The 21,527-nt window shown below is 45.2% G+C and overlaps 1 protein-coding gene across 1 annotated transcript in view; it reads left to right on the top strand.

Moving 5' to 3' along the window:
- The window catches only part of LOC126092253 (E3 ubiquitin-protein ligase TRIM9), a 279,511-nt gene that overhangs the window by 233,620 nt on the left and 24,364 nt on the right, over window positions 1-21,527 (top strand). The window contains exon 8 of the mRNA XM_049907764.1: window positions 18,377-18,601. Coding sequence (XP_049763721.1) covers window positions 18,377-18,601 — 225 coding nt within the window. The remainder of the gene's footprint in view (window positions 1-18,376; window positions 18,602-21,527) is intronic.

Below are 21,527 nucleotides of genomic sequence, written 5' to 3'. Positions count from 1 at the left end.
ACGTGCGCTGTAAGTAAAACTGTTTTATGTGAACTGCAGTAATTAAAGTCTGCATTGAGACACTGACGAAGTACCTCCGACTGAAAGGTCTGAGGAGAAGTCCGATGTCATTAAATGATTGAAAGAAGAAGACAATGAAATTTCGAAAACATCGGTGAGCATGGTGTCGCACCTGGAAGGGGAAGAAGTCCTGTCGCGATAGAAGTTACTAGCGAGGTTGCTGTTGCTGTAACTGACCATGCACCTCGTGCCTCGGGTAGTGTTAATGCTCGTGTGGTGTCACGAGAATTGTCCACGTCATGGTCAACAGTACGGAAAGTTTCTCGGTCTATGTTACATTGGTACCAGTACGAGATCCAGATGGTGCAGCGACTGAAACCTAATGACCCGTAGCAACGTTCTGAAGTTGCTCTTCGGTTTCTGGCACGGATCGAAATTGATGACATGCGGTAGGTCACTGTTCTATGGAGGCTCATTTTGCACTATGGGTTGCATTGAATACGCAGAACTGCCGAATTTGGGGTAATTTTAAGTCGCGTGTTGCACGCGAAGAGCCACTGCACTCGCTGTATCTGACCGTGTGGTGTGGATTCACAAACACCTGTATTCTTGGTCCGTTCTTTGCAGAGAATACGCCAGAAGGCCTGTCAGGTATAACGTGATGTGTGCACGATGTCGAGACCACCTTGTACATCAGGTGATTCCTGCTTTGGAAGAGCGCAGCTGTGTGCAAATAACTGTTTTCATGCAACATCGGGCAACATCTCATGTCATTCGACCAGTCTCATTCGGACAGTGGAAGATTCACTTAAAGCAACCTTCCACGGTATGCATGGACTCCAAGATCGCTTGATTTGAATCTATGTGACTTTTTGCTCTGGGGATATCTAAAAGTACGCGTTACCAAGGACATTTTTCGGTTTCTACATAATCTGAAGGCCAGTGTACAGATACACGTTTCTCAGTGCTCAGATTCCAGCAGAACTGCTTCGAGCCACTGTCGATCACTTCGTTTTGCGAATGCAGCATCTCGTCAACGTCTCCGGTGCTCATGTTGAACAAATCGTGTAAGTAGTGGTTAAGAATAAAACAACATTACGCCTCCCTCACTTATTTGACCTTTCCTGTTCACATCTTGTTCGTAATCCGTTACATATGGAAGCACTACCTCTCGGCTCTCATGTGTTCACAGCGCCAGATTTGCACCTGGTGGCCAAAATTGGAACTAATATTTTCCCAGCGTAAATCGGTTCGGCCTTAAAGCTTTAGCGTATGTAGCAACTAGCGGCACCATATGATAACTACAGCCCGTAGTGGACATGTGTGAGTAGCTGCCAGGTACTTACGAATAACACCGTACTGCACGGAGTACGCAACGGGAGCGTGTGTCGCCGGTGTTGGCGCTGTTGCTCTTACCGACGTTGTGGGGGTGGCCGTGGATGTGGCAGGCACGCAAATTGCGCGGTCCGTCCCTAATGGCGTGCTAATTGTGCCCACCAGCGCCGGCGACGGCGGCGACAGCGCTGAGTTACGGGCCACCACTCTGACAACCCTCCCCTCCGCTCCTAACCTCACCTCTGGACACGTGGCGGCTGACGCTGCCACCTCCCGCGTCCCGTCTGCTTCGTCTCATTTCCCACACACTTAAGCTGGGTTCACACAAGCAAGTTACGTGACGCCTTAGCTAGTGGCATGATGTAGTGGCGCCACAGTTGCATATATGGACACCCAGTTTTCAGTGGCGTCATTCAACAGATTCAACTTTTTTCGTGCCACAAAAGGTTCAATTTGGTTGTAGTTTGTGTCGCAACTAGACTTCCCCCACCACTAAAAAGCATCTTTCAACTGCTCCGTGGTGGCTGTACTTCGAAAAACCGGCAATCTTTGGTAGTTATCGTGAATAATTGCTGCTGTTCTCCATTCGATTTCAGTGACTTGTCATGCACTCCCAGAAAAAAAAAAAAAAAAAAAAAAAAAAAAAAAAAAAAAAAAAAATCCTGCCTCGGGCATGGATGTGTGTCATGTCCTTAGGTTAGTTAGGTTAGGTTTAATTAGTTCTAAGCAGCAATTTTGTGTGTATGTGTGTGCGTGTGTACAAGCACGCGCTTCTTAACAACACAGTCACCGCAATATCGTGTTTATGCGCTGATATCAGGCAGTGACTTTCATTTAAAATGTTCTACCCTCCCCCATACGGGAATTACATAACATGTACAACTGCACGTCGTAAAGCATGAACGACGACATAGGAAAGTTTGGCTCTGGCTGTCATTCGTGCACAGATAGCCAAAGCGTTATAACGACTGCTTGCGTAAAGTGGCAAATTCGGATTCGAGTCATGGTTGGGGACGAATTTTCATTGTCGTCAGTCCGTTATACATGTGATGGCTACCCGTATTCGCAACTGCAAATGTATTTCATGTAAATGTATAAACTTCGTACTTTGAGAGGCCAAGTAGTGTATAAATTGTGGATTGTGGATTGTGGATTGTATGCGCGAAACAGCCCCCGAGTGTGTAGTGGCTGCTGTGAAACTAAAAATTAGAGGTATAGTACATTAACGAATATAAAAAATTCTGAAATCTTATTTATATGCCTCCTGTTGGTAGGTTTGCTTTAGCAGACAGCATTTTCGCCTTCAACAGTATTTATTTTATAAATGTGTTTGTTACCTATTTTATTGCTGCGTGACATCTAGTTTCGGATCAAACATATACGTTCTTTTTTCCTTGTATTTAAGTCTTGCCGCAGCCCTAATGCCATAACCTGCATTATAACTTTAATATCCGCTTATATGATTTCAGCTGCCGCCATGCTGAAAACTGTGCAAGCACGTAGAATTTGTCGCGTCCTGTGTGAAGGGTAGCTCGCGGTGCCTCTACGGAATGCCACGAGCTGTGGCGCCACTTTAGCTGCATGTGTGAACCCGACGTTACACTCGAGTTGATCCAAATTACTCCACCTCAAATAGAATTCGTCGTGATCAGGTACGCCAAGAACACATCTTTTTCACTCGTTAGGCAACCGTCGCCACCTCGCCGTAACATTATTAATTGTCTAATAATAATAATTTCACGTGGCTCAGGCATACGGAAAATTTCAGCAATCCGACGGGGATTCAATTCCGCTACAACTCGGTCTCTAGGCACGCACTTTACTAGTACATCAACAGGCTCGACGCTGTATAAGGCTATCTTTAATGACGATAATAGCTTGCGAAACCAAGTTTCGAAAGCACGCTATTGCGCTTTGCTCATGCGCGGAGCTTTGTTGATAAAGTCGCTGGTGAAACTGAAGACTTCCGGCTTATTCCTAATTTGGCGACACGAAAATAGTATTTACGCTTGGTTTGGGATTATGAGAAATACAAAATTGGAAACGGAGAAAACTATTCGCTTCTTGGACATTGTTGCTCTGCTTTAAGTTTACATGGGATTTCAATGATACTGACTACAGAAACAAGCAGCGACGTATTGATGCACTTTACGCAGTCCTACGCGGCCTGAACATGGATGTATTCACAATAACTGCGCTGGAGAACAAAATTAATAACATTGCGAAAACATACACAAATGAATTACTAAAGATACAAGAAAGTTAAACATGTAAGTATAGAACGGACATTATCTAGTGTACAAATGCATTTGTACCTTCACTTGCCAAAATCCGCAATGTGATCTATAGCTCCACTTCTGGCAACAACACTTATTGCAAGATCTTTCGTACCTGTCGCATCGCTAATTGCTGAGAACAAACCTCAACTGTTCTGGTAACGTGCTAATTATTAAGAACAAACATGAACTGTTCAGATGGTTAAAATTACCTCTCAAGTGTTCCACAATAATTTCTTTCAGCAAGGTAGCCGAGCAACTGAGCTGACGGCTTTTTCTTTTCTTTTCTTTTTCTTATTTTTTTAACTCCGTCACTACTCGTACAATTGCCAAAACTTTAATTTCCGAGAAGACTACACCATTCACAAAACGACGAAAGTGGACACTGATATCGCCGTCTCTATTGTCATATACGAAACCAGTTTCCTGAAACTGGTTTCACGAAATGAGATTCGCGACCTAGAGTCATCGTGTAAACTAGCCTTCACTTTCGTTGCGACTGTGGTGTCAGAACCCCTTTCACAGATCTGTTGCTATGATGGGTGGAACTGCCGAGGCATGAAGTAATCGCACGAAGTAACAGCCGTGGGATGGTTTTACGTGCACGATAGCATGCTGGTCAGCTGTAGCCTACGGACGTGTGTTATGGTGGGAATGAGGTGGGGTGAGTAGCTTTCTAAAAGGAAGGACGTGAAATATGAAAAACAAACAGTTATATTCGGATGTTTATAAAAAAAAATGGTTCAAATGGCGCTGAGCAGTATGGGACTTAACATCTGAGGTCATCAGTCACCTAGAACTTAGAACTACTAAAACCTAACTAACCTAAGGACGTCACACACACCCATGCCCGCATGCCCGAGGCAGGATTCGATCCTGCGACCGTAGCCGTCGCTCGATTCCGGACTGAAGCGCCTAGAACCGCTCGGCCACCACGTGCGGCGATGTTCATCAGATGGCGCTGTTGTGCAGTGCGTTTCAAATTGAATATATGTTTTTTAAGGCTTTGTTTCATCTGTTACATTAAAATGGTTCAAATGGCTCTGAGCACTATGGGACTTAATATCTATGGTCATCAGTCCCCTAGAACTTAGAACTACTTAAACCTAACTAACCTAAGGACATCACACAACACCCAGTCATCACGAGGCAGAGAAAATCCCTGACCCCGTCTGTTACATTCATCTAACAATTATTAATAATACATCGAGTGAAAGAGCAACTAAAACAGTTTTTCTTACACAGTCAATAGGTGGGCTATTCCCAAACCTCAAACCTTGATCGGTGTGTCTAGAGTAATTGTTGCAACAATGCTGTTTCTAAAGTCCGGTAGATCAGCTGGTAGCGGAGGCACATACCCATGATCCCGTATGAACCCCAAAGGTAAAAGTCTCATGGAGTCTCATGGCATCAGGTCGTGTGTGACAAGGAGGTCGTGTAAAAAAAAAAAAACAAAAAAAAAAAATTTGTCTGTTACCCGGCCCCTGGTCGCCAATCCAGCGGGGTCGGGTACAACGTCGTTTAACCAATCGCGCACTGTTTTATGCAAAGTTATGCTAGTCAGGCGGTGCACCATCTTGCTGCCACACGAAGTTCTGCGGTTCAGCTTCGCATCAAGGTAAGAAACACCAGTTACAGTTGCTTCACCGAAAAAAGTGGCCAAAAACTTTTCGGCCGGGTATCGCCCAAAGACTTTTTTTTAGGGAAGCCTCGTTACAACGGTACCATCTGGTGAGGCATTGCTGACCGCCATATGCACACATTACGAGTGCCAACATTTGTAGCCATGTGAAATATCGATTCAGTAGCGAAGACGACAGGATCCAGAAAATCTTCATCGTCATGCAGCAACGTTTCGTTTGCAAAGCCGGCACGTGAACCTTAGTCTGTAGGCTTTATAGCTTGTAAGAAGAGCAAACGATAAGGATGTAGTTATAGGTGTCTCCTTAAAAATCTCCACAGAGACGTTGCTGGAACTTCTAACTCACGACTAGCCTTTCGAACCGATTTCTTGTGGCAACGTGTGAATGAGTCTCACTCGCTCAACACGGTCTTCAGTCACTCTTGGTCGTTCCATATTCTTCCCTTTGCGAACTGCTATACAATGCAAACTGATTGAGTTGCTCTTTCATTTGGTGTATTATTTACATATATAAGTTGAATTCAATAAATGCTACAAAGCCTTAAATCCGTATATTCATTTTGAAACACCCTGTACATAGCTGAAGCGCCTAATTTTAGCGAAATTCAGGAAAACCTACAGATGATAGACGCTGGGTGCAGGGAATGGTAGTTGTTGTTCAACATAAAAAAGTGTGATGTATTTCCCATAAATAGGCGTAAAGATCCGTTACTATATGATTACACTAGGGACGGCCACGGTTTCAAAACGTAACGTGTGCAGAATGTGCTGTCCGGTTGGCCACTACTCGGTACATCTCGGTATTGCTCGGTCTCTCGGTATGGAGCGACATTTCATTTAGCAGTGCGATGCGACACTATCTTCCAGTATTTGGTGCGACTTATTTTGGCCAGCACAACTTTTCTCAGTTGGGGAGAATCATTGTTCATCCTTCGTTGTTTCTTCGTGGTGTAAAGGAAGTTCATAGGTCCACTGGCTATTTCCGCAAAAAGGGGAAACCTCGCTATCTACCGTCGCAGACCTTTAAAACGCTATCGGAATCACAGAGGAGAAGAATGAGGACTCTTAATAATTATTACACAGTCGCATAATCGAAGGGTACCGCAAATTTGCTGTGAAACGTCATTACGTCACCACAGAGAGAGAATTAAAAAATTTAGTTGACGACGAAAGAGCTGTAGATCAACAGACGATTTGTACGGGCTTCATTGTTCTCTACAACAACGAGCATTTGGTGTTAAATATGTAGGCATAGAACACGTGATGGGACTGGTGGTGCAAACAGCAAATTTTATGAAGCCGCACGCATTATAATTTGCCATCTGCAACAGTTTTTGATAGAACTGAATTAAGAGTATGGAGGCTGTATCTTACTGAAAAACGTTAGTTAAGTCAAAGAACATACCTGGAACGAAATTTCGATTTAAGAACCACTACTGTTGAATTCTTGAAGCAAAAAGGAACATTCCATGGCGAAAGTGAATTCATTTAAAAAGAAAATCTCATTGTGGAAGGGACAACTTCTGACAAGGAACATCGTCAATTTCCTAAGCTCACTGGCGTGAAAGGGAAAGCGTATTTTGAACAATGCGTTCTATCATTTAAAGAATTACGCGAACAGCTTTCTAAAATATTAAGGACACCGCCAATTTTGAATCAGTTCTTAAACTGTTTTTGAGACTATTCGCCACTTCAGCTGGAAGCACCCTGTACATCTTCAGATGGAACTACTCGATCTAGAATGTAATTCCCGTTTTAAAGATAAATTCTGTTACGTTAAAGCTGTCCAGGAGTTCTACGTTGTTTCCCTTCCCACATCTCCATAACGAGGTTGCGTAAGTAATATCAATGTTTTGATCAACATATCTGAGTGAAATACTTTTTCCCGTTAAGAAACAAGATAAGTCACTACTGCATGGCCACCTGAGTAACGGAAATCTGGGAAACTGTCTGTCTGAATGCCTACAGTTTGCGCCAGATATAATTTTTATTGTCTTCAGGGTGCTAAAAATTGTTCAGTAATACCAACAATTTGTTTTCTTGTGATCTACGTTGTTGATAAGTATGAAACATATCCTCAAGCCACCTGCAGAGCTTTCGCAGTGTCCCCCCACCACCTCTTCCTCCTCTTCACCCCCCCCCCCAGGCACCACCACCACCATCCTGTCATACAGGATGGCGTGGTAGAGGGGGAAGTGTGCACTCGGGGTAGAGAGACTCACACACATGCAAGAGCACTGCACACGAGCCAAGTTCTTGGCCATTTACACGATTGCCAGACAGTCATTGAAAGCAGTCACGTCAATTATATCTAGGTATAGGCGTACGGAATGAGTTAAAGTGGAATGACCGCGCAAGTGTAATTGTAGGAAAGCCAGTGTTGGGATGGTTGTGAAACTGGAATGAGATTTTCACTCTGCAGCGGAGTGTGCGCTGATATGAAACTTCCTGGCGGATTAAAACTGTGTGACGGACCGAGACTCGAAAGGTCCCGAGTTCGAGTCTCAGTCCGGCACACAGTTTTAATCTACATCTACATCTACATACATACTCCACAATCTACCATACGCTGCGTGGCGGAGAGTACCTCGTACTACAACTAGCATCTTCTCTCCCTGTTCCACTCCCAAACAGAACGAGGGCAAAATGACTGCCTATATGCCTCTGTACGAGCCCCAATCTCTCTTATCTTATCTTTGTGGTCTTTCCGCGAAATGTAAGTTGGTGGCAGTAAAATTATACTGCAGTCAGCCTCAAATGCTGGTTCTCTAAACTTCCTCAGTAGCGATTCACGAAAAGAACGCCTCCTTTCCTCCGAGTTCCTGAAGCATTTCCGTAACACTCGCGTGATAATCAAACCTACCAGTAACAAATCTAGCAGCCCGCCTCTGAATTGCTTCTATGTCCTCCCTCAATCCGACCTGATAGGGATCCCAAACGCTCGAGCAGTACTCAAGAATAGGTCATATTAGTGTTTTATAAGCGGTCTCCTTTACAGATGAACCACATCTTCCCAAAATTCTACCAATGAACCGAAGACGACTATCCGCTTTCCCCACAACTGCCATTACATGCTTGTCCCACTTCATATCGCACTGCAATGTTACGCCCAAATATTTAATCGACATGACTGTGTCAAGCGCTACACTACTAATGGAGTATTCAAACATTACAGGATTCTTTTTCCTATTCATCTGCGTTAATTTACATTTATCTATATTTAGAGTTAGCTGCCATTCTTTACACCAATCACAAATCCTGTCCAAGTCATCTTGTATCCTCCTACAGTCACTCAACGACGGCACCTACCTGTACACCACAGCATCATAAGCAAACAGCCGCACGCTGCTATCCACTCTATCCAAAAGATCGTTTATGTATATAAAAAATAACAGCGGACCTACCATACTTCCCTGGGGCACTCCAGATGATACCCTCACCTCCGATGAACACTCAGCATCGAGGACAGGAAGTTTCAGTTGTGAAACTGATTGACAGTGTAGTCCATCATGAAACGAGGTAGCTTTTAAAACTCTCGTTAGACCGAGGATTGATAGAGGAAATAGAGGATACAAAGCAGGACAGCGCATTCTGTCAAAGACTCGTTTAGAATGACAAAAAGACACTGTGGTAAGATAAGGTTCAATGGGGCCAAACTGCTGAGGTAATAGGTCAGACACTGTGGCTTCATGACTATGTTTAATGTGTTTTATATTGTTTCTTGTAACGTGTTTTTCAGACGCAATGAGGGTCTGAGTTTCAGTTTTGCCCATGGATCGTTTTTACGCATAACTCTCATATTGACGATCTGTAAGTAGTGTGACTGAGGAATTACCTGACAGAATGGAAGCTGTTGACAGTATAGCTTGGTTCAAATGGCTCTGAGCACTATGGGACCTAACTTCTTTGGTCATCAGTCCCCTAGAACTTAGAACTACTTAAACCTAACGAAGCTAAGGACATCACACACATCCACGCCCGAGGCAAGATTCGAACCTGCGACCGTAGCGGTCCCGCAGCTCCAAATTGTAGCGCCTAGAACCGCTCGGCCACTCCGGCCGGCGACAGTATAGCTATCAACCTCTCATCTGCTCTTGGGTTGTGGCTCATTCTTCAGTATTTCTTGTAACAGCGCTCATACGTAGGATGGCAGGAAACCAGTATATGAGCCGCCGAGATAACATACAGAATTCATTGTGTCCCTGTCGTGGGATCTTAAGCGAAAACAATAAACGACGATAATAAATAAAGGCAATTAATAGTTCTGTTGGTAGCGAGGTTCCTGCACGACTGTGGAATATCTCTGCAGCATTATGAGAAATTACATGCCACTCCGTCTCAGCTTGACGCATTTCAAGTCCGGCAGAGACACGTAGCGCGTCATACGAGATCTCGTGTAAAAACACACCTCTCCGGCCCAGCGCAACGCAAGTTTGTATCCAGGTGCGGGATGTGACGTCGCGCCGTGATGGATAGGCCGAGCGCCAATTAGCGGCGGGTAATCTCCCCGGGATATCCATCATGGCGCTGACGCGGCGCCGTCTCCGGGCCTGGGAGGCCTCCGCTTCCTACAGGTTTCCTCCTGGCCGTCAAAGTGATTACCTAACCAGGCGGGAGGGCGCGCAGCGCCAGCTTAAAACTGTTGGTACCGCGCTCCTTGTTAATCATGAAGTTAACAGCTTCACTTCCTATAGTTTCCCTCCTGGTTGCCGTAGTGATTACTTAACGTAATAGGAAAATGTTCGGCGCACACTCAAATTATCTTCTTTGCCGAAATGTAATGCTACAAATTTTATAATGAACGTATTGTGAGCGTTTGCTATTGCAAATAATTATACAAGGTGAATACGAACTCGACAGACAAAATTTCGAATCTTGTTCAGGAATGTTTGCTTAGTATTTTGGTGTAAGACACGCTTGATATCTGGTGGCTCGTTACAGAGTAATCCCATTTCACTTGAGTTCTTACTCTCATTTATCCTTATATTTGTATTGAACTGAAAATACGAGGGCAGTTCAATAAGTAAGGCAACACATGTTTTCCTGAAAGCGGGTTGGTACACTACTGGCCATTAAAATTGCTACACCATGAAGATGACGTTCTACAGGCGCGAAATTTAACCGACAGGAAGAAGATGCTGTGATATGCAAATGATTAGCTTTTCAGAGCATTCACACAAAGTTGGCGCCGGTGGCGACACCAACAACGTGCTGACATGAGGAAAATTGCCAACCGATTTCTCATACACAAACAGCACTTGACCGGCGTTGCCTGGTGAAACGTTGTTGTGATGCCTCGTGTAAGGAGGAGAAATGCGTACCATCACGTTTTCGACTTTGATAAAGGTCGGATTGTAGCCTATCGCGATTGCGGTTTATCCTATCGCGACATTGCCGCTCGCGTTGGTCGAGATCGAATGACTGTTAGCAGAATATGGACTCGGTGGGTTCAGGAGGGTAATACGGAACGCCGTGCTGGATCCCAACGGCCTTGGATTACTAGCAGTCGAGATGACAGGCATCTTATCCGTGTGGCTGGAACGGACCGTGCAGCCACGTCTCAATCCCCGAGTCAACAGATGGGGACGTTTGCAAGACAACAACCATCTGCACGAACAGTTTGACGAGGTTTGCAGGGACTATCAGCTCGGAGACCATGGCTGCGGTTACCCTTGACGCTGCATCACAGACAGGAGCGCCTGCGATGGTGTACTCAGCGACGAACCTGGGTGCACGAATGGCAAAACGTTATTTTTTCGGATGAATCCAGGTTCTGTTTACAGCATCATGATGGTCGCATACGTGTTTGGCGACATCGCGGTGAACGCACACTGGAAGCGTGTATTCGTCATCGCCATACTGGCGTATCACCCGGCGTGATGATATGGGGTGCCATTGGTTACACGTCTCGGTCACCTCTTATTCGCATTGACGGCACTTTGAACAGTGGACGTTACATTTCAGATGTGTTACGACCTGTGGCTTCATTCGATCCCTGCGAAACCCTACATTTCAGCAGGATAATGCGCGACCGCATGTTGCAGTTTCTGTACGGGCCTTTCTAGATACAGACAATGTTCGACTGCTGCCCTGGCCAGCACATTCTCCAGATCTCTCACCAATTGAAAACGTCTGGTCAATGGTGGCCGAGCAACTGGCTCGTCACAATATGCCAGTCACTACTCTTGATGAATTGTGGTATCGTGTTGAAGCTGCTTGGGCAGCTGTACCTGTACACGGCATCCAAGCTCTGTTTGACTCAATGCCCAGGCGGATCAAGGCCGTTATTACGGCCGGAGGTGGTTGTTCTGGGTAATGATTTCTCGGGATCTATGCACCCAAATGGCGTGAAAATGTAATCACATGTCAGTTCTAGTATAATATCTTTGTCCAATGAATACTCGTTTATCATCTGCATTTCTTCTTGGTGTAGCAGTTTTAACGGGCAGTAGTGTATTATTCAGGATTTCAATACACCATAGGTTCCCCACTGGCTAAAAAACCCTGGTTTTCAACTAAATCTCCGTTCAATGCGTCGGCCTTAACGCCACCTTACTGAGAGGGCCTGTATGCCCTTATGGTACGAGTCTCCTGGTCGACGTGGGAGCCAACGTCTTGCTGTATCAATAACCTCCGTATCATACACGTACTGCTTCCTGCGGAATGCATCCTTGAGTGGACCAAACAGATGGAAGTCAGAAGGCGCGAGATCCGGACTGTACAGTGGATGAGGAACAACTACCCGATGACATTTTGAGAAACTGCTCTCAGGAGTGTAGACATGAGTGAGGCCTTATGTTGTCATGGAGAAGAAGAAGTTCTCTTGCATGCGTTGACCACATCGAATGAGACTGTCCACTCGTTCTGAAACTGCAAGAGTCACAGTTGTGTGCAGCCGGCCGGCGCGCGGCGGATCGGACCATTTTCGCGACCTTCTTTTGATGATGACAGAAGCGTTGCTCAACGACTCACCATGCTTTTGTTCACTGCCAGATCTTTGTAGACATTCTAAAAGTGCCTATGAATGTCTGTGTTGCTCAAAGATCGCTCTCTGCTTGGAACGTACCTCCGTTTCAGATGCCAATTTGAAGTCTACGTGCAGCGCCTCTAGGCCGTGCGGTTCCGGGCGCTACGGTCTGGAACCGAGCGACCGCTACGGTCGCAGGTTCGAATCCTGCCTCGGCCATGGATGTGTGTGATGTCTTTAGGTTAGTTAGGTTTAATTAGTTCTAAGTTCTAGGCGACTGCTGACCTCAGACGTTAAGTCGCATAGTGCTCAGAGCCATTTGAACAGCGCCTCTACCTATCGTAACTTCATGAAGTTATAGGAGCTTAAACGGGAATATTCCACGAAGCGCCACAATAAATTCCGCATTTTTTCAAACGAAAAAAATGTGTTGCATTAGTTACTGAACGCCTCTCGTATATGCACGACAGCTTGTCGAGGTACATACTGTGTCCCTTGTCTGAAATTTGTTCTGTTCACTCACACTTGTTGCTGTTGACAACAGTAATACCAAATGGTTCAAATGGCTCTAAGCACTATGGGACTTAACATCTGAGGTTCAAATGGTTCAAATGGCTCTGAGCACTATGGGACTTAACATCTGAGGTCATCAGTCCCCTAGAACTTAGAACTACTTAAACCTAACTAACCTAAGGACATCACACACATCCATCACCGAGGCAGGATTTGAACCTGCGACCGTAGCGGTCGCGCGGTTCAAGCTGTAGCGGCTAGAACCGCTCGGACACTCCGGCTGGCTAACATCTGAGGTCATCAGTCTCCTAGACTTAGTACTACTTGTACCTAACTAACCTAAGGACAACGCACACATCAATGCCCGGGGCAGGATTCGAGCCTGCGACCGTAGCAGCTGCGCGGTTCCGAACTGAAGGGCCTAGAACCGCTCGGCGACAACGGCCGGCAATAGTAATACCCGCATTACTCTTTACTCTCAAGCTTGAGTTGAGTACTGCCGGATTCTGTCTCGGAATTGTTTTCCAGGCAGTGTCAGGCATACGTTATCTGTAATACACTGTGGTATGGACAGGCTTTCTGATGAAGAGATGTCCGATATGCTACTCGTGTATGATTTCACTGAACGCTGTGGAAGAGCGGAAGGACAGCACTACGGTAACCGTTTCCGGAGCAGCAGCAACCACGTGTCGTTGCATTACTCAGTGTTCTCTGTTGTCCGTTTTGGTGTTCGCTTATCATAGGCTTTTGCAAAGCTGTTTCACTGTAAGTAGGACAATTGGGTAAGAAAGCGAAAAAATCATATTTAATTGTCACTCCGTATGGAACTAACGGCGACAGTGGGTATCTTATATCAAAATACCCGAAAATCTTCCTGAACAATATCCGAGATTTTTTGGTCGATTTCGGGTTCTCCCTGTTTCGTTTATATAGTATTTTATGTAATGTGCTTCATTTTGGAACATATGCAAATACGTTAATGTTTTGAGACTATTTAAGACTTTGAATAGATTCTTCGCGGCGCTCCTGACGTATTAGATTTGTCAGTGTCAAACCATCGACGACTTCCTGCAGCGTTTTAAACAGGAGATTTGATTTCAGTAAGCTGTTACAAATTTTAGTTGGCTGAATTGAGCCACGGAGACGTCACGAAGTCACGGAACTTCCATATGCTGCCAGAGATTATGTCAATGTTTGTAGCTGAAGAATATTGGTAGCGATGCTGATTTCGTCAGATGGTGGAAGACGTAGTAGATTTCTCTTTTGCGTTTTAGTATCAAGTGCCCGTTTCAAGCACCACTAAGGGTATAGCCACGGTCTCGGTTAAAGCTGTTGTTACATATTACGATTTCAACGTCTTCTTAGGTGGCGGAATCCCTGTAGGTGGAAGCACGGGACAATATTTTCGTTTTTCAAGCAAGTTGTTCAGTACCTGGCATTGCGTGGGTATGCATGTATTACAATCTTCTATTAATCCATTGCCCCCTTTTCTCCACACTCTATCCATCTCGTCCTCTCCCCTCTCCCACTCACTGTCCAAATTCTCCTGCCCCTCTCTCCGTCAATCTGTCTCTTCCCCCTCTCTCTGTCCATCTGCTCTTTCCCCCTCCCCCCCCCCCCCCTCAGTCTGCAATCTCCTCCTTCTCCCTCTCTCTCCACGTTATCACTCCCACCACAATAGGTGGTTGCTGGTTCGTACCTTCATAGTATTTCATTCCAGATAGTAAGTAGTGTATGTACCAAGTTTGGTTGAAGTTTGTCCAGGGGTTTAGGAGGAGCCTTTTACCTGTTACTTTGCCCGCGTACGCACATGTCACACTTCGTTAACATATTTCACACATGTTTGTACAGATATTTCACCTATATCTGTAGAGAATTTAGCCCTGAAGATGCGTCATCACGCATTTCAGTGATTATGACGTCATATCGTCTGAAATAAGTATCGTAAAGTCATTGTGAAAGTACATCCAGTGATATATGTGATATTGTCTCCGAAATGTGATGCGAATAGTGTCAGCAGTAAAGAAGTAGTAAACTAAAACGCCATGTGCCGGACAGTGACACTTTTTCTCAGTAGATTCAAAGGCATATGTGGAGACTGTCTGCAAAATACGTTTCGAACAGAGGTACTAGTAAAGAAGTAATAAATTTACACGTCATGCACGATGCCGGAGTTTTTCACGTATCTTAGTATTTATGACGTCATATCTCCTTAACTAAATGACATACAATGATGTGTGTCTGCAGGTACATTCATTCAGCGATATATGCGAATACAGTCTGCAAGACGTGTCGCGAATACAGTTAGTAGAAAAGAGGAAATAAATTAAAACGTGTAACTGACGCCGCAGTCTTACTGCATGAACAACGAAAGTGTAGTAAGCGATAAACTTTTCCGTTTCATCTTTTTGTGGGATTTGTCAGCGAGAACAAGTTTTGTAAGACTTAGAATTATGTGTAGAGTTTGTTGCAAGTCACAAAGTGCTCTTGATTCTCAAATACTGAATAACTAAAGTAAGGTATTTGGGCGTCTTGGGCTACACAGATTTTTCACCCCAGCCGCACCCCTTTGACTTTCACAGTGAGTGTTTCAAGATAGTGATATGTGTTCGAACTTTGATCCATTGGTTTAGGAGGTGACCTAGCCGGCCGCTGTGGTCGAGCGGTTCTAGGCGCTTCAGTCCGGAACCAAGCGGCTGCTACGGTCGCAGGTTCGAATCCCGTCTCGGGCATGCGTGTGTGTGATGTCCTTAGGTTAGGTTTAAGTTGTTCTAAGTCTAGGGGACTGATGACCTCAGATGTTAAGTCCCATAATGCTCAGAGCCGTTTGAACCATTAGGAGGTTACGTGGATCATTCACATACACGTATAGTGTGTGGACACTAACAGCCTGCAGAGATAGGATGTGTGTTGCGGGTAGTTTGTTTTGAGAAATAATTGTTAAGAAAAAAATCGAAATGTTGTGCAGTGTCTGAGTTAATTACTATTGAAGTTAGCCAACCAGGCAGGTGCTCGCGCAAATTCAAGGGATCTGTCAGAGATGGTGTCACCAAAGGTATTCTTCGTTTGATTTCCTAAAACCGAACAAGGGAACGATACAAAAATAAGACATGGGGCGGCAATAAGGATCGAGTCCCAGCCATAGGCTGAGTATTCTCGTACGCTGTCACCTATGCTATTATACGAGGGCGATTCGGAAACTAAGGTCCGACAGGTCGCGAAATGGAAACTACAATGACAATCCGATGAAGCTTTGCACAGATGTTTTGAACAGTGTCTGTAGCATGCACATAGATCGCTTCACGTCGCTGTTTTCAGTTCTGAGCACACAGTGAGCAAGTAAAGGTTCCTACAATTCTCTCTTCTGCCAAGTATGGGTGCGCTCTGCGAGGTTTCCCCTGCTTTCATGCACGCCACATGACGTACCTGTCATGCCTTTCACTCTTCATGACAATTCTCGGCCGCAGACTGAAGGAGCAATGAGGACGCTCTTGCGACGTTTTCGGTGGAAGTGTTTGATCATATGCCACACAGCCAGAATTTGACTCCTTCTGATGTTCATCTCTGCTCACATGGACAGCATATAACATTTTGGCACAGAACCGCAGACCAGCGTAAAGAAGTGTCGGAAAGCACAGGCGGCTCCCTTCTTTGACGGGGTATTGGGAAGTTGGTACAACGCTACGACAAATTTCTTAAAAGACATCATAGTCGCCGTTGACTGTATAAAATATCAATTGTTACTATTGCAATTTCGGCCTTATGGCCATTTTCAAAGAACACTGCAAAGTTACATTCTGTCAGAATATAAAAGTATCTGACATGAGTACATGTCTGACAGAATGTAACTTCGCAGTGTTACTTGAAAATGGCCATAAGGCTGAAATTGCAATAGTAACAATAAATATTTTATACATTCAACGGCGACTATGATGTCTTTCAAAAAATATTATATGACTGTAAATCCCAACCATGAGAAGCTACGACAAATGTCTAAGTCGGAGTGACGACTATGTAGAAAAGTAGCTGGAAGGTGCAGTTGACTGTTGCAAATAAAGCATTTTTTATTTTCACTGTGGTTTGCATTTCGGGACCGATCGGACCTTACTTTCCGAATAACCCTCGTAATAACTGATACTAATTGTATCTGGCGCTCCTCTTGAATATGCGCACTCAAACGCCTGATAAGGTAACTTCAATGATAATCGACTCGGAAATTGTGCAACGTATCGAATTTTTTTTTTTCTAGACAAGTATTTCTCAGCACAATCTACCCTGCAACACCCTTACGAGCTTTTCAGGCTGTTTCTGACCACCCTGTATACGAGTACGTTGGTCCATTTATATAATATGTATGGATGCATAAATCTGGCTTTGAGAGTAAGCTTAAGTAATAGATAGTGGAAGTTAGTTTTGTTCCTGCTGTTATGTTTATGATTATATATGAAGTCTTCACGGGTTGTCAGCAGAGTAGCATCGTCGTCTCGTAGCAACGTTTCGATGGAATGCATCTCCATCATCTTCAGGCGAAGTGTCGGGATATCGTCGGCCACGGGCTTATATCTCTGAAGGACCGCTCTCCGCTTCCCGCGCCGGCCAATCACGCGCACGCGAAATCGCCCGACGCGCTTGGATAGGCCGGCGGTGGGGGGTGGGGGGTGGGGGGGACGAGTGCGCGGGGTTCGAGTCCCGGCGTCCGTCTCTGTCTGCTCCGTCCGCGGCCCTTGGTGGAACGGAACGTTCTTCTGTGATTTTCCTGATTGCAGGCTCCCAGGGTGTGCTGAGCTGGTAGCCGCTGTCGCGGTTGATTAGGTTATCGTGTAACCGTATTCCTATGGATTCTTTGAGTACTGAGTCCCAAAATCCGTTTGTACTGTATATTTTCTTTGTGTCCTTGAAATCGAAGGTGTGCTTCTCGTCAATACTATGTTTCGTCACAGCAGATTTGTTGGTCTGACCCAATCGTACATGCCTAATGTGTTCACAGCGGCGCTGTGAGATGCAACGCTGCGTCTGTCCTATATATTGCATCCCACATTCGCATCCGATCTTGTACACAACGGGTGCCGTCAGACCTAGTGGATCCTTGGTTGAACCGAGAAGGTCTTTGATTTCTCCTGCTGCGCGGAAAACGGTCTTCACTTAATGTTTCTTGAGAATTCTCGCGATCTTGGACGTCGGAGGACCCGCGTATGGCAAGAACGCACAGCCCATTGCTTCGTCTTCATCTGGTCTCTCTTCTCTCTTCTTGTGGTCGGTCTTCAGAGCTTGTGTCTTACTGTATCCGTTTTGTGATTGGCCGGCCGCGGGAAGCGGAGATCGGTCCAGCAGAGATATAAGCCCGCGACCGACGATATCCCGACATTTCGCCTGAAGATGATGGAGACGCATTCCATCGAAACGTTGCTACGAGACGACGATGCTACTCGGCTGACAACCCGTGAAGACCCCATATATGAAATTCGCCGAGAAAGCCTGCACTCGCATGTTTATGATTGCTATAATAATTTTAAAATTGTGCCTGATTCTTCACAACCAACTTCATTATGTTCTCTGTCATGTCTTTCGTTCCGACCGTAGTAACGTTGTTCTCCCTCCACTGGCGTGCTGGATGACGTGTTCCCGTCATGTTGTGTTGTGCAGTGGCGTGGTTCACGCTGGACGCGTGCGCGCTGCCCCCGGAGCTGCGGCTGTCGGAGGACAACTGCACCGTCACCTGCGACGGCTACGAGCACCGCGTCGCGCTGGCGGGCGTCGGCTTCTCGCGCGGCGTCCACTACTGGGAGTTCACCGTCGACCGCTACGACTCCGACACAGACCCCAGCTTCGGCGTCGCCCGCATCGACGTCTGCAGGGACCAGATGCTCGGTGAGTCCCACTCACTCAACACCTCACTGAGTATCATGACGTGAGGAACCAAAACAACCTACTAGAAGAATACCATTCAGGTTTCCGTAAACATCACGGCACATCTGCCACAACAGTTCGTAGTAATAGACGGCAAATCATCGAGTAAAACTGAAGTGATATCAGGTGTTCCCCAGGGAAGCGTCCTGGGACCTCTGCTGTTCCTGATCTATATAAATGACCTGGATGACAATCTGAGCAGTTCTCTTAGGTTGATCGCAGATGATGCTGTAATTTACCGTCTAGTAAGGTCATCTGAAGACCAGTATCGGTTGCAGAACGATTTAGAAAAGATTGCTGTATGGTGTGGCAGGTGGCAGTTGACGCTAAATAACGAAAAGTGTGAGGTCATCCACATGAGTTCCACAAGAAATCCGTTGAAATTCGATTACTCGATAAATAGTACAATTCTCAAGGCTGTCAATTCAACTAAGAACCTGGGTGTAAAAATTACGAACAACTTCAGTTGGAAAGACCACATTGATAATATTGTGGGGAAGGCGAGCCAAAGGTTGCGTTTCATTGGCAGGACACTTAGAAGATGCAACAAGTCCACTAAAGAGACAGCTTACACTACACTCGTTCGTCCTCTGTTAGAATAGTGCTGCGCGGTGTGGGATCCTTACCAGGTGGGATTGACGGAGGACATCGAAAGGGTGCAAAAAAGGGCAGCTCGTTTTGTATTATCACGTAATAGGAAAGAGAGTGTGGCAGATATGACACGCGGTTTGGTATGGAAGTCATTAAAGCAAAGACGTTTTTCGTCGCGGCGAGATCTATTTACGAAATTTCAGTCACCAACTTTCTCTTCCGAATGCGAAAATATTTTGTTGAGCCCAGCCTACATAGGTAGGAATGATAATCAAAATAGAATAAGAGAAATCAGAGCTCGAACAGAAAGGTTCAGGTGTCTGTTTTTCCCGCGCGCTCTTCGGGAGTGGAATGGTAGAGAGATAGTATGATTGGGGTTCGACGAACCCTCTGCCAAGCGCTTAATTGTGAATTGCAGAGTAATCATGTAGATGTAGACAGAGGTAACAAATGTCCTGAAGCTTGCCATGGATGTACGAGGGAACTCTTAGGCCTCAGCAAAGCTTCTGGCATTATCAACGTCGAAATTTCTCACCTAGTGCACTGCAACGGTTTCGCTTATACTCGCCAGTAACGCACCACGTCTGGCACAATAAAGTCACAATGGAGACAGGTAGTACGAGGCGTCCTCCAGGGTGTGTAGCTCGTGGTCTAGTGGCTAGCGTTGCTGCCTCTGGATCATGGGGTCCCGAGTTCGATTCCCGGCCGTGTTGAGGATTTTCTCTGCCCGGGGACTGGGTGTTTGTGTTGTCCTCATCATTTCATCATCATCATCATCATCATCATTCCTGCCAGTGGCTACATTGGACTTAGAAAAAACTGGACTGTATAAAAGTAGGGACTTTGTAAGGGCGCTGATGACCGCGCAGTTGAGCGCCCCACAAACCAAACATCATCCTCATCCTCCAGGGTTTGGTATTAGACCCTATATTCCTCTCAATGTATGCAAATACCACAAGTACGCTGATGACCTTCAGCTGTCCCTAAGTGCAAAAACAATAAATCTGAAGACAGATATGGGGACTATCAATACCACTATCAAATACCACTATCAAAATATTCACTGGATTTAGGGTTAAAGCTCAACTCGTACTAAACTCAAGCGGTCCTCTTTGCTCATTCTAGGCTCGTTAGCCCGAAATATCGGTAATCCCTACATTTTTAATCGTAAATGGGACAAATGTAATCTCTCCCACTCAGCAAAGAGTCTAAGAGTAATGTTGTTGTAGTGGTCTTCAGTCCTGAGACTGGTTTGATGCAGCTCTCCATGCTACTCTATCCTGTGCAAGCTTCTTCATCTCCCAGTACCTACTGCAACCTACATCCTTCTGAGTCTGTTCAGTGTATTCATCTCTTGGTCTCCCTCTACGATTTTTACCCTCCACGCTGCCCTCCAATGCTAAATTGGTGATCATTTGATGCCTCAGAATACCGATCCCTTCTTCTAGTCAAGTTGTGCCTCAAATTTCTCTTCCCTCCAATTCTATTTAATAACTCCTCATTAGTTATGTGATCTACCCATTTAATCTTCAGCATTCTTCTGTAGCACCACATTTCGAAAGCTTCTATTCTCTTCTTGTCCAAACTATTTATTGTCCATGTTTCACTTCCATACATGGCTACACTCCATACAAATACTTTCAGAAACGACTTCCTGACACTTAAATCTATATTCGATGTTAACAAATTTCTCTTCTTCAGAAACGCTTTCCTTGCCATTGCCAGTCTACATTTTATATCCTCTCTACTTCGACCATCCTCAGTTATTTTGCTCCCAAAAAGCAAAACTCATTTACTGCTTTAAGCCTCTCATTCCCTAATGTAATTCCCAAAGCATCACCCGATTTAATTCGACTATATTCCATTATCCTCGTTTTGCTTTTGTTGATGTTCATCTTATATCCTCCTTTCAAGACACTGTCCATTCCGTTCAGCTTCTCTTCCAGGTCCTTTGCTGTCTCTGACAGAATTACAGTGTCATCGGCGAACCTCAAAGTTTTTATTTCTTCTCCAAGGATTTTAATATCTACTCCGAATTTTTCTTTTGTTTCCTTTACTGCTTGCTCAATATACAGATTGAATAACATCGGGGAGAGGCTACAACCCTGTCTCACTCCCTTCCCAACGACTGCGTACCTTTCATGTCCCCCGACTCTTATAACTGCCATCTGGTTTCTGTACAAATTATAAATAGCCTTTCGCTCCCTGTATTTTACCCCTGCCACCTTCAGAATCTGAAAGAGAGTATTTCAGTCAACATTGTCAAAAGCTTTCTCTAAGTCTACAAATGCTAGAA

This window comes from Schistocerca cancellata, chromosome 7, assembly GCF_023864275.1.
Source record: "Schistocerca cancellata isolate TAMUIC-IGC-003103 chromosome 7, iqSchCanc2.1, whole genome shotgun sequence".
NCBI lineage: Eukaryota > Metazoa > Arthropoda > Insecta > Orthoptera > Acrididae > Schistocerca > Schistocerca cancellata.
Note: the sequence above shows the minus strand (reverse complement) of the source record. Positions and strands in the feature narration are given on the sequence as shown.